Source organism: Mobula birostris, chromosome 18, assembly GCF_030028105.1.
Source record: "Mobula birostris isolate sMobBir1 chromosome 18, sMobBir1.hap1, whole genome shotgun sequence".
NCBI classification, from domain to species: domain Eukaryota; kingdom Metazoa; phylum Chordata; class Chondrichthyes; order Myliobatiformes; family Myliobatidae; genus Mobula; species Mobula birostris.
Window position 1 is genome coordinate 3,185,211 of NC_092387.1, and position 18,639 is coordinate 3,203,849.

The 18,639-nt window shown below is 43.6% G+C and overlaps 1 protein-coding gene across 6 annotated transcripts in view; it reads right to left on the reverse strand.

The window, feature by feature from the left end:
* Positions 1-18,639, reverse strand: part of LOC140211781 (leucine-rich repeat-containing protein 49) — a 127,315-nt gene that overhangs the window by 3,127 nt on the left and 105,549 nt on the right. For all 6 annotated transcript variants that reach the window (XM_072281925.1, XM_072281928.1, XM_072281930.1 and 3 more), the window contains 4 exons: positions 12,213-12,447; positions 10,371-10,556; positions 6,308-6,417; positions 1,609-1,762 (listed from right to left, as the gene is read on the reverse strand). In XM_072281925.1, the coding sequence (XP_072138026.1) occupies positions 1,609-1,762; positions 6,308-6,417; positions 10,371-10,556; positions 12,213-12,447 (685 nt within the window). The remainder of the gene's footprint in view (positions 1-1,608; positions 1,763-6,307; positions 6,418-10,370; positions 10,557-12,212; positions 12,448-18,639) is intronic.

Consider the following 18,639-nt stretch of genomic DNA (forward strand, 5'->3'; position numbering starts at 1 on the left):
TGTACCTTGACTTTCAGAAGGCATTTGATAAGGTACCACATAGGAGATTGGTGGGTAAAATCAGAGCTCATGACATTGGGGGGAGGATATTGACATGGATAGAAAACTGGTTGGCAGATAGAAAGCAAAGGGTAGCAGTGAATGGGTGTTTCTCAGAATGGCAGGTGGTGACTAGTGGGGTGCCACAGGGCTCGGTATTGGGACCACAGCTGTTTATGATTTACGTCAATGATTTAGGGGAAGGCATTGTGAATAACATCAGCAAGTTTGCTGATGATACTAAGCTGGGTGGTAGTGTGACATGTGATGAGGATGTTAGGAGAATTCAAGGTGACTTGGATAGGCTGGGTGAGTGGGCAGAAACTTGGCAGATGGCGTTTAATGTGAATAAGTGTGAGGTTATTCACTTTGGGAGCAAGAACAGGAAGGCAGATTATTATCTGAACGGTGTGGAGTTAGGTAAGGGTGAAATACAAAGAGATCTAGGAGTACTTGTTCATCAGTCTCTGAAGGTGAATGAGCAAGCGCAGCAGGCAGTGAAGAAGGCTAATGGAATGTTGGCCTTTATTACAAAGGGAATTGAGTACAAGAGCAAGGAAATCCTTTTGCATTTGTACAGGGCCCTGGTGAGACCACACCTGGAGTATTGTGTGCAGTTTTGGTCTCCAGGGTTAAGAAAGGACATCCTGGCTGTGGAGGAGGTGCAGCGTAGGTTCACTAGGTTAATTCCTGGGATGTCCGGACTGTCTTACACAGAGAGGTTAGAGAGACTGGGCTTGTACACGCTGGAATTAAGGAGATTGAGGGGGGATCTGATTGAGACATATAAGATTATTAAGGGATTGGACAAGACAGAGGCAGGAAATATGTTCCAGATGCTGGGAGAGTCCAGTACCAGAGGGCATGGTTTAAGAAGAAGGGGTAGGTCATTTAGGACAGAGTTGAGGAGGAACTTCTTCTCCCAGAGAGTTGTGGAGGTGTGGAACGCGCTGCCTCAGAAGGCAGTGGAGGCCAATTCTCTGGATGCTTTCAAGAAGGAGCTAGATAGGTATCTTATGGATAGGAGAATTAAGGGTTATGGGGACAAGGCAGGAACCGGGTATTGATAGTAGATGATCAGCCATGATCTCAGAATGGCGGTGCAGGCTCAAAGGGCTGAATGGTCTACTTCTGCACCTATTGTCTATTGTCTAAGGGCCCTGATAAATATTGTATGTATAAATAATGTATTTGGACTTTCAGATATAGTGTTCAATTAGGGCTGTGCATGAGAAAATAAAATTAGAGAGCATGTATTGGGATAATATATAAGCAGGAAAAGAATAGAGAAGAAAGGAGCAGGATTGAATGGGTCATTGTTGAATTGGGAGGCTGTGACTAAAAGTTGTGCTGCAGGAAACAGTGCTAATACCTCAGTTGTTTATCTAGATAAAGTCAAGTACAATATATCTACATCTGCTGATGAAACAAAATTTGGCAGTATGAGCTGTGGGGTGGATTTGGAGGAATAGACAAACCTAAAGGAATACGAAGTCCAGTCAACAAGTGACACACACATAGCAAAAGGCAATAGAAACCCATCGGTTTGAGAGTCCAGGCTGCATTTACCTTTAATTGTTCTGTGGCGATGTCCTTATTGGAGTAATTCAGGATAGCACGACCTATGCTTTCAGCTCCAAGCTTTATGCTGTCCTTACACTCATCCACTGTGATCCCAGGCTTCTTTCCTTTCCCCGCCAGTATGAAATTCAGCTGTTTCTTTCTTGGAAGAAAAAATTGTTACAGTTTAAGGAGCCTCTCTACGGGTTTTTTGAACTATACACCAGTGACTGCACAGTGGAATAAAGCACCAGGTCTGAAAACACCAAAGTCATCCTGACAGGTGGAGTAGCAAGAACGAAGGCGTGGGCCGCTTTTGGTCTGCGAAGGGAGATGGGAAAGAGGTCTCTTTTGTAATTTATGATGTTAGCAATTCATCTCATTTCAAGTCTGGTCACACCGTCAGAAAGCACGCAACATTATCAACCATGTGTGTTTCATCTTTTTTATTACAAATTTTTTATTGCAACACAAACAAATTACTTTCAATACAACCAATTGCCAATTACATTTTGACTGTTTAACCCAGCCACCCTCCAACCTTCATCACCAGCCCCCTCCACCCCTCTCTCCCCCATCCCCTCCACCAACCAACTGAATAGTAGTGCATACCCAGACAAAGCATTCTTATTTTAACAAAAGATCTTTTAAGTTAGATATCAAATTTGCCCACATTAAGATTGTGTTTGTTCATGCATCATTTACTCTTGCCGATGAAAGTTCCAGGTAAGAAATGTCCAAAAAGCTCCGAAGCCAGTGAGTATTTGAAATATGGGGAAGTAGGATCTCCCAGTGGCCACACATTTTAATTCCACGTCCCATTCCCATTCTGACATGTCTATCCACGGCCTCCTCTACTGTAAAGATGAAGCACACTCAGGTTGGAGGAACAACACCTTATATTCCGTCTGGGTAGCCTCCAACCTGATGGCATGAACATTGACTTCTCAAACTTCCGCTAATGCCCCACCTCCCCGTCGTACCCCATCCATTATTTATTTATATACACACATTCTTTCTCTCTCTCTCCTGTTTCTCCCTCTGTCCCTCTGACTATACCCCTTGTCCATCCTCTGGGCTTCCCCCTCCCCCTTTTCTTTCCCTCTGGGCCCTTGTCCCATGATCCTCTCATATCCCTTTTGCCAATCACCTGCCCAGCTCTTGGCTCCATCCCTCCCCCTCCTGTCTTCTCCTGTCATTTTGGATCTCCCCCTCCCCCTCCCACTTTCAAATCTCTTACTAACTCTTCCTTCAGTTAGTCCTGACGAAGGGTCTTGGCCCGAAACGTTGACTGTACCTCTTCCTAGAGATGCTGCCTGGCCTGCGTTCACCAGCAACTTTTATGTGTGTTGCTTGAAATATTGCAAGCTTTTAACCTTAGCAAAGTTAATATGAAGACATTATCACAAAGGCAGATGCTGGAAATCTAAATTAAAAACCAAAATGACCCTCAACCTGAGAGCCTGCACTCAGCTGAGTAAGATGATTTTCTTTTGTTTTCAGATATTTTTATTGTGAAGCAACATTAGCTTAACCACAACCGACAATGTCCTAAAGTACAATGCTTCTTTTTTCTTTTCTTTCTTATAACATAATGAAAGTCAAATGAATGTATGTACAGTAAACAAGCAAAAAGCAAAGGAAACCCTACCACCCCATCTCCTTTCCCCTTCCCAGCCCCACCCTCCCCTCACCCCTCTCGTATGTGCTGTTTAGGTCCTAGCACCCCCCCACACTTAGTTCAGCTGTCGGTCTCTTCTAAATACAACAGTAACGGTTGGCAGATTTTTTTCAAATTCCTTGAGTCTGTCCTTGATAACGTATCTTATCCTCTTTAGATGCAGAATATCCATTAATTCAGCCGGCCATTGTCTGAGTGATGGAGTTTCCTCCTTTTTCCAGAACATCAGTATGAATTTCTTTCCATTAAGTATGCCATAGGTCAGGAGTTGTTGCTGGGTAGCCTGGAATTTATCTGACCTCGCAGAAGTTCCAAAAATTATTAAAATGGGGCCTGGTGTTATCTGAACCTTCGATAGGACCTCAGATACTTGCTTCCAATACTCTTGTATCCTGGGACATAAAGCATAACTATGCAACAAATTTGCCCCCGAGGACTTGCATTTCTCACACATTGGGGACACGTCTGGGATGAGCAATGTAGTCTATGTAGGATTTTAAATTGTATTAAACAACGCCTGGCATTGATGGAACAGGAGTAAGATGATTTTTGAGGTTAGAATAAAAGTGATTGTCCGGAACAGCTCAGGTGACGACTCAGCTGAACATGGAGGTCCTGAAGTTCCTGAGGATTGTCACCACCAACCTTCGGACTGGTTCCTGCCATTTCCAGCAGTTATTGAGTTAACTTAAATGCATTTAGTTGTTTGAATAATTTTCAACTGTGGTGCTTAATTATTTATAATTATCTTCAAAACCTCAATTAAAATTTAAATAATTCAGTATAGCTAACTTGATCAATAGTTTAATTTTTTAACTACTCTGTGTGTGTCAGAGGCATTCAAACATCCCTGAGCCTGGCGTAGAACAAGCATTTCTGGGAAGTGTAAGGGACAAAGGGACTTGATGTTTTCAATGAAGTCTAATCAAGGTACAGGTGAACCATTCTGATGAAATATCATTGACCCCAAACATTCATTCTGTATCTCTCCGCACAAATGCTGCGTGGCCTGTAAAGCATTTCTAGCACAAAAAGATGTCAGAAAAGATGCTGGCATTGGAGAGGGTTCAGAGGATGTCCACAAGGATGATTTTGGGAATGAAAGGGTTATCGTATGAGGGACGTTTGATAGCTGAGTCTGTACTCACTGGAATTTAGAAGGATGAGGGAGAATCTCCCTGAAACCTTTCGAATGTTGAAAGGCCTAGACAGAATAGATGTGGAAAGGATGTTTCCCATGGTGGAGGGAGTCTAGGACAAGAGGGCACAGCCTCAGGATAGAGGAGCATCTATTTAAAATAAAGATGTGGATAAATTTCTTTAGCCAGAGGGTGGAGGGTTTGTGGAATTTATTACCACAGGCAGCTGTGCAGGCCAGGTCATTGGATGTATTTAAGGCAGAGATTGATAGGTTTTTGATTGGACACAGCATAAAAGGTGACAGAGAGAAGGAGTGGTGCTGAGGAGGGGAAAAAAGGATCAGCCATGATTGAATGGCAAAGTAGACTCACTGGGCCAAATGGCCTACTTCTGCTCCTATGTCTATGGCAGTGAACTGAGCCGCTCATGTAAACAATGCTCCAGTGGAAGCCAGTTTATGGTTGCTTTGGAGCAGTTTGAAACTAGCCAGTGGCACTTTCTCTGGTACTGAGATCAGCAATCAATACCTCGGGCAGAATTGGTTTCCATAACATGTATGACCTGTACGGCTTTAAGAGAATGCATGCTGTCTAAACCTCCGAAGACTGGATGCCTCCAGACCCCATCACTTGGTTCTTCCCATATTGCTGGTCCTGGGCAAAGCAATTAATCCTCAGTCATTTTTAATGACCGTACACATAAAGCAATTTTGTGCAACATTCACGTTAAACCCAGTTCCACTGATAAAGATTAGCTTTCTGTCACGTGTACACCAAAACACAGAGTGAAATGTGTCCTTTGTGCTGAAGACCAATGCAATCTGAGGATGATTAAGTGTCCCTATTCTTCCAACGTCAGCATAGCATAACCACAAATTACTAATCCTAACCCATACATCTTTGGAATGTGGGAGGAAACCGGAACACCTGAGGAAACCCATGCAGTCAAAGGGAGAACATACAAACTCCTTGCAGACAGCAGCAAGAATTGAACCCCAATGATTGCGATCACTTGCACTGTAACGTGCTTAGCTAACTGCTACGCTACCATGTTGCCTAATGGAATCAAATTTGGAAATAGGGTGCAACATGCAGCTATTATTGTATTACTGCACGTGCAGGGTTAACAACAGCTACTGCAGATAATTTCCACCATCAGGACTCATGATAAATACTGTAGGTAGTAAAAAACACATCAATAATTCCACAAATGAATAGCAAAAATAGCCTCAGAGATAGAGTAGAAACATCAGGCAATATTTAAAAGTGATATTCATCCAAGGTAAGTTACAGGAAGTCAGAGAATGAAATGTGGAACATACCCAGTAACCAACAATTTGGTGCCTGTGACATCACATATCAATGAGGTTTTTGATGGATCAGGATTCAACAGGAAGTGCCTCAGTATAATATTCCTTTTCATCTGCGCTACATCACCAATCGTTTGAAATACCCAAGGAGCATTTGGACACAACTGTTAGTTGCAAACATCCACAGATGGGAAGAAGGAATAATTGCACCTTTCACAATATTCAGAACATCCCAAAAGGTCAAGGCTAAAAATGCTTTGAACAGAAGATAATGTTGTGTTGTAATGTGGACAATGCAAGAACAAATACATATTCACCAGAGAACAAGAAAGCTCATGCGTTTTTCACAAATGGCCCCCTATTTTTTTTGTACACACCAGTCAGGACAGAGTGGCCCTCGGTTCTACAGCACCAAAATGACAGCACCAAAAACGTACTGCTCCCTCACAGGTGAGACTTGAACTCTCATTTTCAAATGCTTAGATTACTCCTAATGTATTCCCGAATACTTTTTTTGCAAACATCAATAAATGTGTTTATGGTATAGGAACTGAACCAACATTAAATTGAATTCTTACTTGATTTCTCCAAGTAATGAAAGGAGTCGAGGCTGGGGTAGATGAGAGGCAGCCACACGTGATAAAATTCCAAAGAATCGTTCACTCATTGCTATATCCATGGGAGTTACCTGTTACAAATGATAGAACAAGTATTGTACTTTAAAGGGAGGATCTTAAGTCTTTGCCAACAAATACTTTCACATCACAATGGAACAAGTCGCTGGCGAATCTTGTGGTAAGAAACTAATATTGGGCCAAACAGTTGTACACATTTCAGTCAACCTTGTAATCATGCAAGAGATATCTTCAGAAGCAGATGAAATACTTTAGGGCAGGGGTCCCCAACCTGTTTTGCACCGCGGACCGGTTTAATATTGACAATATTCTTGCGGACCGGCCGACCGGGGTGGGGGGGGGGGGGGTGGTGTTCAAGTCGGGTTAAACTCACCTCAACATGTCTTTTACAGTTAGGGTTGCCAACTTTCTCACTCCCAAATAAGGGACAAAAGTAGCAGTCAAATCCTGATGAAGGGTCCTGGCCTGAAACGTCGACTGTACCTCTTCCTATAGATGCTGCCTGGCCTGCTGCATTCACCAGCAATTTTTGTGTGTGTTGACAGGACACTTGTGTTTACCCCGAGAAAGACTGCCATGACCATGAAGCCTTGCGCGGGCACCTGTGTGCGCATGTGCGTACGTGCTGATTTTTTTCCCCACAAATCGGTTTTGCCTTCATCTTCCCGACTACACTGTACATATATTATTTCTACTTTATATAGGCTGTGTATTTATCATACCATTCCTGCTTTTACTATATGTTACAGTTAATTTAGGTTTTATATGTTATTTGGTATGATTTGTTCGGTTATTTTTTGGGTCTGAGAACGCTCAAAAATTTTTCCCATATAAATTAATGGTAATTGCTTCTTCGCTTTACGCCATTTCAGCTTACGAACAGTTTCATAGGAACGCTCTACCTTAGCGGGGGAAATACGGGACACGGGAGGTTCCGTATGGGACAAACCAATTTAGCCCAATATACAGGATGTCCTGGCAAATATGGGACAATTGGCAACTCTATGTTCAAGTTCAACAGTGCGTGACAGGGAAGGAGGAAAGGTGCAGCTGACTCATATCGTTTCCTCGCGGCCCGGTGGTTGGGGACCGCTGCTTTGGGGTATTAATTTGTCAGAAGTCATGAGTGTGGTAGAGGCATGAGACAGCCTGCTCACTTTCTGAGATTACTTCAACAGAATGAAATGGAATGAAACTTCTAAGGAAGTAAAGGTGCTGTTGTGCCTTCATTGTGATGACATTTATGTGCTGTTCCCAGAATATATCCTCTGATATGTTAATGCCAAATAATTTAAAGCTACTGACCCTCTCCATTCTAATGTTCTCTAATAGTAACATAATTCATAAACACAAGATACTCTGCAGATGCTGGAAATCCAGAGCAACACACACAAAATGCTGGAGGAATTCACCAGGTCAGACAGCATCTATGGAGGGGAATAAACAGTTGCCGTTTCGGACCGAAATGTGAAAGTCTCTTGCAGTATGCCAGAAGTTCAAGAGTCCAGGGGGCAGGAGTAAGTGCAGCTGCTACTACAAGGGAGAAGGTGCTTGGGAAAATGAGAGGTCTGAAGGTAGATATGTCAACTTGACTGTATGGACTACACCCCAGGGTTCTGAATGAGGTAGCTGAAGAGATTGTGAAGATATTAGTAATGATCTTTCAAGAATCAATAGATTCTGGCATGGTTCCAGAGTGTCACATGAAATCCTTTGGAACCATGTCATCTACACAAACCATTGACGCAGAGAAGTAGCATCCATCATCAGGGATCACACACAATCTGGTCACGCTCTCTTCTCAGTGCTGCCTTCAGGAAGAAGGTACAGGAGCCTCAGTACTCACACCAGCAGGTTCAGGAACAGTTATTATCCCTCAACCATCAGGCTCTTGAACCAAAGTGTTTACTCAACTTCACTTGCCCCATCAGTAAAACGCTCCCACAACCTATGAACTCACTTTCAAGAACTCTTCATCTCATCTTCCCGACACTTGCTTTTTATTTATTATTATTATTTGTTCCTTTTTAGTATTTGCACAGTTTGTTGAATGTCAAAGTTGGTGTGGTCTTTCATTGACTGTTTTATGATTATTATTCTATTATGGAATATGTGTTGTGTTGGGCACGTGGGCAAGTGGCTAAGGCGTTCGTCTAGTGATCTCAAGGTCGCTGGTTCGAGCCTCAGCTGTGGCAGCGTGTTTGTGTCCCTGAGCAAGGCACTTAATCACACATTGCTCTAGTGTCTATGCGAGGAGTGGCGCCCCACACAGACTTCCAACCTGCGCCTTGTAAGGCATGAAAATGCCCGACGCAGGCCTTTCATGGTCTGAGTCGACATTCCCCCCTCTCTATTATGGAATTATTAACTATGCTTGCAAGAAAATTAATCTCAGGGCTGTATATGGTGACATATATGTACTTTGATAATAAATTTGCTTTGATCTTTGACTGGAAAATTACAAATGTCACTCCACTCCAAGAAGGGAGGGAGGGAGGGAGGGAATATAAGTAAATATAACTGTTATTAATTAAGCTGGCTGGTGGCGTAGTGGCGTCAGCACCAGACTTCGAGGTGAATGGATCCGAGTTCGAATCCGGCCACCTGATTGCACGCTTTCCATCTATGCTGGGTTCAGCGTAAAAAAAACAGTTAAGTGCTATGGAAATGGCAGAAAAAGAACAACACAAACTGTTATTAACATAAAGGGAACCAGTGAATTTGTTACAAAGTTAGTTCAAAGTACATTTATTATCAAATTATGTATATTTTATACAACCTTAAGATTCGTCTTCTTACAGTGAGCCACAAAAGAAACTTACATAGAACATAGAATAGTACAGCACAGTACAGGCCCTTCGGCCCACAATGTTGTGCTGACTCTCAAACCCTGCCTCCCATATAACCCCCCACCTTAAATTCCTGTCTAGTAGTCTCTTAAAAACTTGATAGAACCCATTCAAAAAAGACCATCAAACACTCAAAGTACAGAAATAAAAAAAAAACAATCATGCAAACAATAAAAGGAAGCAAATAACACTCAGAACTGAAGTTCATGAAAGTGAGTGCACAGCTGATCCAGGAGCCCGTTAGTTTCAGGATACAGCCTCAGTTTAGCAAAGAGATGAGTAAACCTTGGGAGCAGCGAGCTGAACACTGGCTCGTCCCTCACCTCCAGCTTCGACACCCTGACCTTTTCAATCTGGCTCAGATGGTTCCTTGCTCTCGGACTTGGACCCTACCGCTTTGGGCCCGGGACCCGCTACCTCAATTCAGCCCGTACCTGACCTTCCCAGCACTTAAATCAGTCAAACATCAGCTTGTTCCTTGCTCTTGGCCCAGGCCCTGCAGCTTCAATTCGACCTGTACACACCATGCCACAACCATCCTTAAGTTCACACCGCAAAAATGCCAGTTTGTACCTGCAGTTCAAAAGCTCAACTCCAAAAGAGAAATTACTGTGAGATTACAGTGATTGCTTTTGATAGAATGTAGGATGAATAAAATAGTTAGTAGTTTTCTTTGCTGCCAGCAAGCAGTCGCTGAGTTTCACCATTGCCATCTTAAACCAGAAGACTGTGGCATGATACATGAGGTCATTACACAATATTCTGACTCATAGGATTATTATATCTGTGTGGGTTAACTAATAGTCAGGAGGGAGAGAATATGAATTAACAGTATTTTACATGTTGGCACTCTGTGACCAGTAAGGTACTACAAAGATCAGCGCTTAGCTCCCTGCTCTACTCACCTTATACCTATGACTGTGAGGCTAAGTACAGCTCCAATACTGTATTTAAGTTTGCTGAAGACACCACTATTGACCGAATCAAAGGTGGTGATGAAACAGCATATAGGAGGGAGACTGAAATGTGGTTGAATGGTTTCCAGAACAACAACCATTTACTCAATATCAAAACAAAAGTGCTGATTACTGACTGCAGGAGGAGGAAGCTGGAGGTCCAGGAGCTTTGTGTGTTGTTCCAAAGATTGACAGGCTTACCTCTACACCGTTTATTTTTTGGAGACCAAAATGATTAAGCCTGAAGAGGACATAGTACTTCCAGAGAGTGAAGTTCACCACTGGGTTCCCCTGAGGACTGACGGTAAGCTGGTCCAGTCGGCGACCCAGTGCCAGCGCGTTGAACTGCTGCAGTTTGTGCAGATTGGTGTCCTGGAACTTGAAGTGCTGTGAGGAAGTGACACAAGAAGTGGATTGGATGCAAAGCTCTTGCCTCAAACTTCTCATTAGGGTCACTGACAATAAACACTAACAATATAAAATCTGTATTAAAGAAACAAAAACGATTGTTATCACAGATAAACAGGAAAAACAACAATAGACAAAATTTCAAGGAAAACTATTGTCCTGATGTATAATTTCAGAAACAGACACATAGCTACAAGAGAGGCTGAAAGCTCTGCTCAGAATGACCTGTGTTGGGATACAAATAAACATTCTGAAAACAGGTGTCAGGTGAGGGAAGGGTTAATGTGTAAAATTCCTGGTTATTTATTTAGGGATACAGTGAGGAACAGACCCTTCCAGCCCGATGAGCTACACCACCCAGCAAAACACTGATTTAGCCCTAGCCCAATCATAGGACAATTTACAATGACCAATTAACCTGCTAATTGGCAAGTCTTTGGACTGTGGAGGAAACCAGAGCTCCTGGAGGAAATCCACGGGAACATGGGAAGGAACATTCAAACTTGCTTACAGAGCAGCATCGGAATTGAATTCCGATACTCCGAGCTGTAATAGTGTCGTGCTAACTGCCTCACCAGCATGGCACACCTCAAATTCTGTCTGATTAGCTCAGTGTGCCCAATGGCTTTTGGTTATTATTTCATACTAGTAGGTTCCTGTTTTAGCACAGGATATCTAAAGGTGCAGAGAGCTCCAGTCCCCCACCCCTTGGAAGGGGTGCAGATCCCACCCATATAACTAATTCTGAATTCCTTCCTATTGTCTCTTTTCCCTATTTACTAAGGATAGCTCCTTCCTGGTAATCTCTCCCCAGCCCTGGCCCATGTCATCTCACTGTTCAATCACTGAGACACTTTGTAATCTCTTCCCAGTCCTGGCCCCAGGTAATCTCACTATTCAAACACTGAGACACTTGTAATCTCTCCCCAGTCCTGGCCCATGTCATCTCACTATTCAATCACTGAGACACTTTGTAATCTCTCCTCAGTCCTGACCCTGCGCAATCTCACTGTTCAATCACTGAGACACTTTGTAATCTCTCCCCAGTCCTGGCCCCAGGTAATCTCACTGTTTGATCACTGAGACACTTTGTAATCTCTCCCCAATCCTGGCCCATGTCATCTCACTATTCAATCACTGAGACACTTTGTAATCTCTCCCCATTCCTGGCCCCGCACAATCTCACTATTCAATCACTGAGACACTTTGTAATCTCTCCTCAGTCCTGGCCCTGCACAATCTCACTGTTCAATCACTGAGACACTTTGTAATCTCTCCTCAGTCCCGGCCCCAGGTAATCTCACTGTTCGATCACTGAGACACTTTGTAATCTCTCCCCAGTCCTGGCCCCAGGTAATCTCACTATTCAATCACTGAGACACTTTGTAATCTCTCCCCAGTCCTGGCCCCAGGTAATCTCACTATTCAATCACTGAGACACTTTGTAATCTCTCCCCAGTCCTGGCCCCAGGTAATCTCACTGTTCGATCACTGAGACACTTTGTTGCTCTGGGCCAGAGACCATCATTTTTACCCTTACACTTTCTCACAGGCCCCTGTCCTGTTATCACATCTCCTTTCAATCTGACTCTCACAGTTACCTCTCTCAATTCCTTACCATCCAAAAATACTTACCAAAATATTTGGGAATTTAATCCTTAACCGTGGCAATATGGGAATGATGTCATCAAAGTCAATAAACATGAAAGAGACTGTTGTGACAGCAGCAGCAGCCTGGACGCCCCAGCTGCGTTCCAGGGACTCCAGAGCACCGACCCCGTACAGGCGTAATGTGTCTCTGTCCAGCTCGGCCAGGTGAGACTCTGCAATTGACAGCCCTGACACTCCAGAAGTCAGCATCCCGTCAGACCTGCATAAACACACACAACTTCAATTTTAAATTTTATCAATCACCTTTATCTCTAAAGTGTGGGAAGACAGTTTGTAAAAGTTCACTGAGACTTTGGGACCCGAAATTTTTGCGCCATCAGACAGGCAACTTCAAACAGTATCACCTTTTAGTGAAAGGTGTTCCCTACTCTCTGACAAAGACTGGAAACAGTTTCCTCCCTTTGGGAATACAGAACAATTTACTGCTGAATTTTTCAATCAGCACTGTTAGTCAGAGCGCTCTTGTATTTGAAAAGAACATGGTATTTTATCATCACGTCAATGCTACGGAATTTTTGCTGGGTTTATACCAAACCCTTAGCTTCCCAAAGAACATAACAGGCAGGTAGCCAAAACAGTTCTGTTTGACTATTTTCATTCTTTTCTTCAATGTTCACACCTGCTATCAGTGTAAAACTCGGATCTTGGTAAGTTGTAGTGACTTCCTCATCCTCAATAATAGCAGAGTCCAGTTCCTGAATGCAAAAGGCAAATGTGAAGCATTTGGAATCTCAAACTAAAAATGCCTTGTGAATGACCATTTTAGCTTATTCCCAAGGTAGTCTCAACCAATTTGATCAATTGCAGCTGTCATTCAGAAAATAGTCAAGTATATTGAATATGATACATATCTGACAACATCCACTCGCAGTGCTTTAGATGTGCTCCTGAGCTAGCTGTTGCTCCCAAACTAAAACTGTACCCACTGAACAATGAGCACAGTTACTCCGTCTAGCTACTAACCTTAAAGTCTATGCACACCATTAAGAAAAGGATGTGCCAAACCCCCACCATCATCAATCTCCTTTCTTTTAAAAAATGAACTACTGTACCTCCACTTCAAATACTTCTAATGATAAAGCCTCCACAAGTCTACAGGATTGAAAATTTCAGACCTCATTCCACTCAGTGAGGAGAAATTTCTCTGTACTATAGTTTTAAATTACCAGGCCCCACCTCCCCTCATTTGAGCCTCTTAACATCGCATTTTGGTTCCTTTCTTCTCCTTGCGGCACATCAGGCAGCATTTTTGCTGTTTCTGTAGCATTTGACTGTTTTTTACAACCGACACTCAACCCAGCACAGATGGAAAACGTGCAAGGAGCCAACCGGATTTGTACTCAAGACCATTTGCCTTGAAGTTCAGTGCGGTTGCCATGATACCACTGGTGGCTTTAAAATCTCATAAACAAAAGAATTCTGCAGATGCTGGAAATCCAGATGAACACATACAAAACTCTTTAACCCTTTCCATAGATACTGCCTGACCTGCTGAGATCCCAGCTTTTGTGTGTGCCACCTTGACATCTCCCCTGTCAAGCCCTCTCAGGATCTTACAAGCTTCAAGAAGATCACCCTCATCCTTCTAAACTCCAGGAAACAGCTTTGAGCAGCCCAGCAATGGGAACACCGCCTCTATCCTGAACGTATTCTTTTAGGTTTCTTGCTTTGTGCTTACCTGTGGCCAAGTAAATCTCAAGGTTATATCATTTATACATTCTTTGATAATAAATGAACCTTAAGTATATCTGCACGCCCTCATCAAGTGTGCAGCTAAATCCCAGCAACTGTCTAAAGATTACCAACAAACGAATTGCAGAGATTTGATAACAAATCTCACTAATAACTTCTAACAGCAAACAGGGAAAAGATTAGTTCAAGTTTAATTGTCATTCAACCACATACGTGGAGAAAGTTAAATGCAACAGCATTCTACAGCACATACGGTCACATAATACAGCCCAAGTCTCTGAGTGGTATGGTCTAAAGAGTGAATGTGCGTGGATCCACATTTCTGCAAGTTAAGTACTCAGCAGTTCCTCATTCAGCCGCAGGCAATCCAGCTAATCTTCCAGAAGGTGAACACTGCAGAGCAGCACCAATGGGAGAGGCCAGTCCCCAACCCAGCACAGATTTCAGTGTGCTCACTGCACCTCTGTTCTCTCCCACAACACCTATGGCACCCCCTCCCCAAGATAGCTGTGACAGGTGATGCTGTAGTATGATGAAATGGTTCACTCAACAACTGCCCCCCACTTTTGGTCTCGCCAGTGAACCGGACTTGCAGTATTTTAGAAACATAGAAAACCTACAGCACAATACAGGTCCTTGGCCCACAATGCTGTGCCGAACATGTACTTACTTTAGAAATTATCTAGGGTTACCCACAGCCCTCTAGTTTTCTAAGCTCCATGTACCTATCCAGGAGTCTGTTAAAAAATCCTAACATATCTATCTCCACCACCGTTGCTGGCAGCCCATTCCACGCACTCACCACTCTCTGTGTAAAAAAATTACCCCTGACATTTCCTCTGTACCTACTTCCAAGCACCTTAAAACTGTGCCCTTTTGTGTTAGCCATTTCAGCCCTGGGAAAAAGCCTCTGACTATCCACACAACCGTGGGCACGCGGCCAAGCGGTTAAGGCATTGGACTAGCGACCTGAAGCTCGTGAGTTCGAGCCCCAGCCCCAGCCGAGGCAACATGTGTTGTGTCATTGAGCAAGGCACTTAATCACACATTGCTCTGTGACAACACTGGTGCCAAGCTGTATGGGTCCTAATGCCCTTCCCTTGGACAACATTGGTGTCGTGGAGAGGGGAGACTTGCAGCATGGGCAACTGCTACTCTTCCATACAACCTTGCCCAGGCCTGTGCCCTGGAGAGTGAAGACTTTCCAGGCGTAGATCCATGGTCTCCCAAGACTAACGGATGCCTTTACTTTATCCACACAATCAATGCCTCTCATCATCTTGTACACCTCTCTCACGTCACCTCTCATCCTCCATTGCTCCACGGAAAAGGCCAAGATCACTCAACCTATTCTCAAAAGGCATGCTCCCCAATCCAGGCAACATCCTTGTAAATCTCTTCTGCACCCATTCTATAGTTTCCACATCCTTCCTCTAGTAAGGTGACCAGAAATGAGCACAGTACTCCAAGTGGGGTCTGACCAGGGTCCTATACAGCTGCAACATTACCTCTTGGCTCTTAAACTCAATCCCACAGTTGACGAAGGCCAATGCACTGTAGGCCTTCTTAATCACAGAGTCAACATGCGCAGCAGCTTTGAGCTATGGACTCGGACCCCAAGATCCCTCTGATCCTCCACATTGCCAAGAGTCTTACCATTACTAATATATTCTGCCATCATATTTGACCTACCAAAATGAACCACCTCACACTTACCTGGGTTGAACTCCATCTGCCACTTCTCAGCCCAGTTTTGTATCCTATCGATGTCCTGCTGTAACCTCTGACAGCCCTCCACACTATCCACAACCCAACCTTAGTGTCATCAGCAAATTTACTAATCCATCCCCCCATTTCCTCATCCAGGTCATTGATAAAAATCATGAAGAGAAGCGGTCCCAGAACAGATCCCTGAGGCACACTACCGGTGACCGACCTCCAGGCAGAATATGACCTGTCTACAACCACTCTTTGCCTTCTATGAGCAAGCCAATTCTGGATCTACAAAGTAAGATCCCCTTGCATCCCATGCCTCCTTACTTTCTCAATAAGCCTTGTATGGGGTACCTTATCAATTGCCTTGCTGAAATCCATATGCACTACATCTACTGCTCGACCTTCATCAATATGTTTAGTCATAACCTCAAAAAAATTCAATCAGGATTGTAAGGCATGACCTGCCTTTGACAAAGCCATGCTGACTAATCCTAATCATACTATGCCTCTTCAAATATCCATAAATCCTGCCTCTCAGGATCCTTTCCATCAACTTTTCCAGCAACTCTCCAATCCTCCAGAGCCTCTCCCGTCCCCATTGATGATGCATTGATCATTGCCAGGGGCTCAGCAATCTCCTCCCTCGCCTCAAACAGTAGCCTGGGGTACATCTCATCCGGTTCTGGAGAATTATCCAACTTGATGCTTTCCCAAAGCTCCAGCACATCCTTTTTCTTAAGGTCTATATGCTCAAGCTTTTCAATCCGCTGTAACTCATCCCTATAATTGATAAGATATTTTATAATACTAACGTCTAACAGGGTCTTGTGATCACAAGAAAAATGTTTAAGACACACATCTGCACCATTTGTTGGAGTTGGAGAGACCATTACGACCAGGACTTCTGCCATCTTAATATCAAAGGCAATAGATAGAAATAAAATCTGTGTGGTGAAAAAGAGGGAAGTTGCCTGTAAGGGTGGTTTGTTTTTGGTGGTTTATTTGGTGGTAATGAAGACCCAAATTTGTATTTGTAACCAGGATGTTGAGAAAAGACCAGCATTTATTTTCTCTGAGAAGGTAGTGGAAGCCAGCTTCTTGAAAAACTGTGGTTCTATTGTTTGTCAAAAGGACAGGCAGAAAGGCATAGCTGGTGGTGTGGCTCTGTTTGTAAGAGATGGAATTACATCTTTAGAAAGAGTTGACATAGGGTCAGAGAATGTTGAACCTTTGTGGGTGGAGTTAAGAAACTGCAAGCTAAAAGAAAACCATTATGGGAACCATTACAGGCCTCCAAACAGTAGCCAAGGTATGGACTGAGGTTGCAAAGAGAGCTGGAAAAGGCATGTAATAAGGGTAATGACACAATTGTAACGGGGGACTTCAATATGCAAGAGGATTGGGAAAATCAGGTTGATGTCTGTTTGCAAAAGTAATTTGTTGAATGCCTCCGAGATGGCTTTTCAGACTGCAATTTGAGAGGGAGAAGCACAAGTCACATGTATCTGTATCGCAATGGAATAAAGGGAATTACAGAGACCTGAGAGAGGAGCTTACTCAGGTGGATTGGTGAAGGATACTGGCAAGGATGACGGCAGAGCAGAGGTGGCTGACATCTCTGGGAATAATTCACAAGACGTAGGATAGATATGTCCCACAAAAGTAGTAGTCCCACAAGTGGCAGGGGTAGGCAACTGTGGCTGACAAAGGAAGTTAAGGACTGCATAAAAGCCAAGGAAAGGGCAGATAAGGTAGCAAAAATGAGTGGGAAGTTGGATGATTGGGAAACTTTTAAAATCGAACAAAAGGCAACTAAAAAAGCTATAAGAAGGGAAAAGATGAAATATGAAGGCAGACTAGCCAATAATATAGCCTGTGATCTCTGTCTCAGAGGCCGATGTTAGACTGTCTTTAAAGAGAGTGAACCCTGGCAAGGCAGAAGGTCCCGATGGAGTACCTGGTAAGGCTCTGAAAACCTGTGCCATCCAACTAGTGGGAGTATTCAAGGACATTTTCAACCTCTCATTGCTACGGGCAGAAGTGCCCACTTGCTCCAAAAAGGCAACAATTATACCTGATGCACTATCAATAACTCCAAAAGACTGGAAGTACAGTAAATACTGAAAGGCTTTTATTAGCAGTAAAATGTGACCTCCAGCATGCTGAGTGTCTGCCCCAGGCTGAGGGAGGAGCAATGGCGCAATCACCTTTATTCAGGGTTCTGTGGGAGGAGCCACAGGAGCAGTCAGCAGAGGGGCGCATTCAGACAGGTAACCCAGTTACTATATCTATATATCTCTCATATATATATATATATATATGAAGAAATACTTTGAGAGGTTGGTTATGACTAAACTGAACTCCTGCCTCAGCAAGGATCTGGACCATTGCAATTTGTCTATTGCCACAATAGGTCAATGGCAGATGTAATCTCAGTGGCTCTTCACATGGCTTTATACCACTTAGACAACACAAACACCACCATCAGGATGCTGTTCATCGACTATAGCTCAGCATTTAATACCATCATTCCCACAATCCTGACTGAGAAGTTGCAGAACCGGGCCCCTGTACCTCCCTCTGCAATTGGATCCTTGATTTCCTAACCGAAAGACCACGGTCTGTGTGGATTGGTGATAACATATCCTCTTCGCTGACAATCAACACTGGCGCACCTCAGGGGTGTGTGCTTAGCCCACTGCTCGACTCTCTGTATACACATGACTGTGTGGCTAGGCATAACTCAAATACCTTCTACAAATTTGCTGACGATACAATCATTGTTCTCAGGTGGTGACGAGAGGGCGTACAGAAGTGAGATATGCCAACTAATGGAATGGTGCCACAGCAACAACCTGGCACTCAATGTCAGTAAGAGGAAAGAGCTGATTGTGGACTTCAGGAAGGGTAAGACGAAGAAATACGTACCAATCCTCATAGAGGGATCAGAAGTGGACAGAGTGAGCAGCTTCAAGTTCCTGGC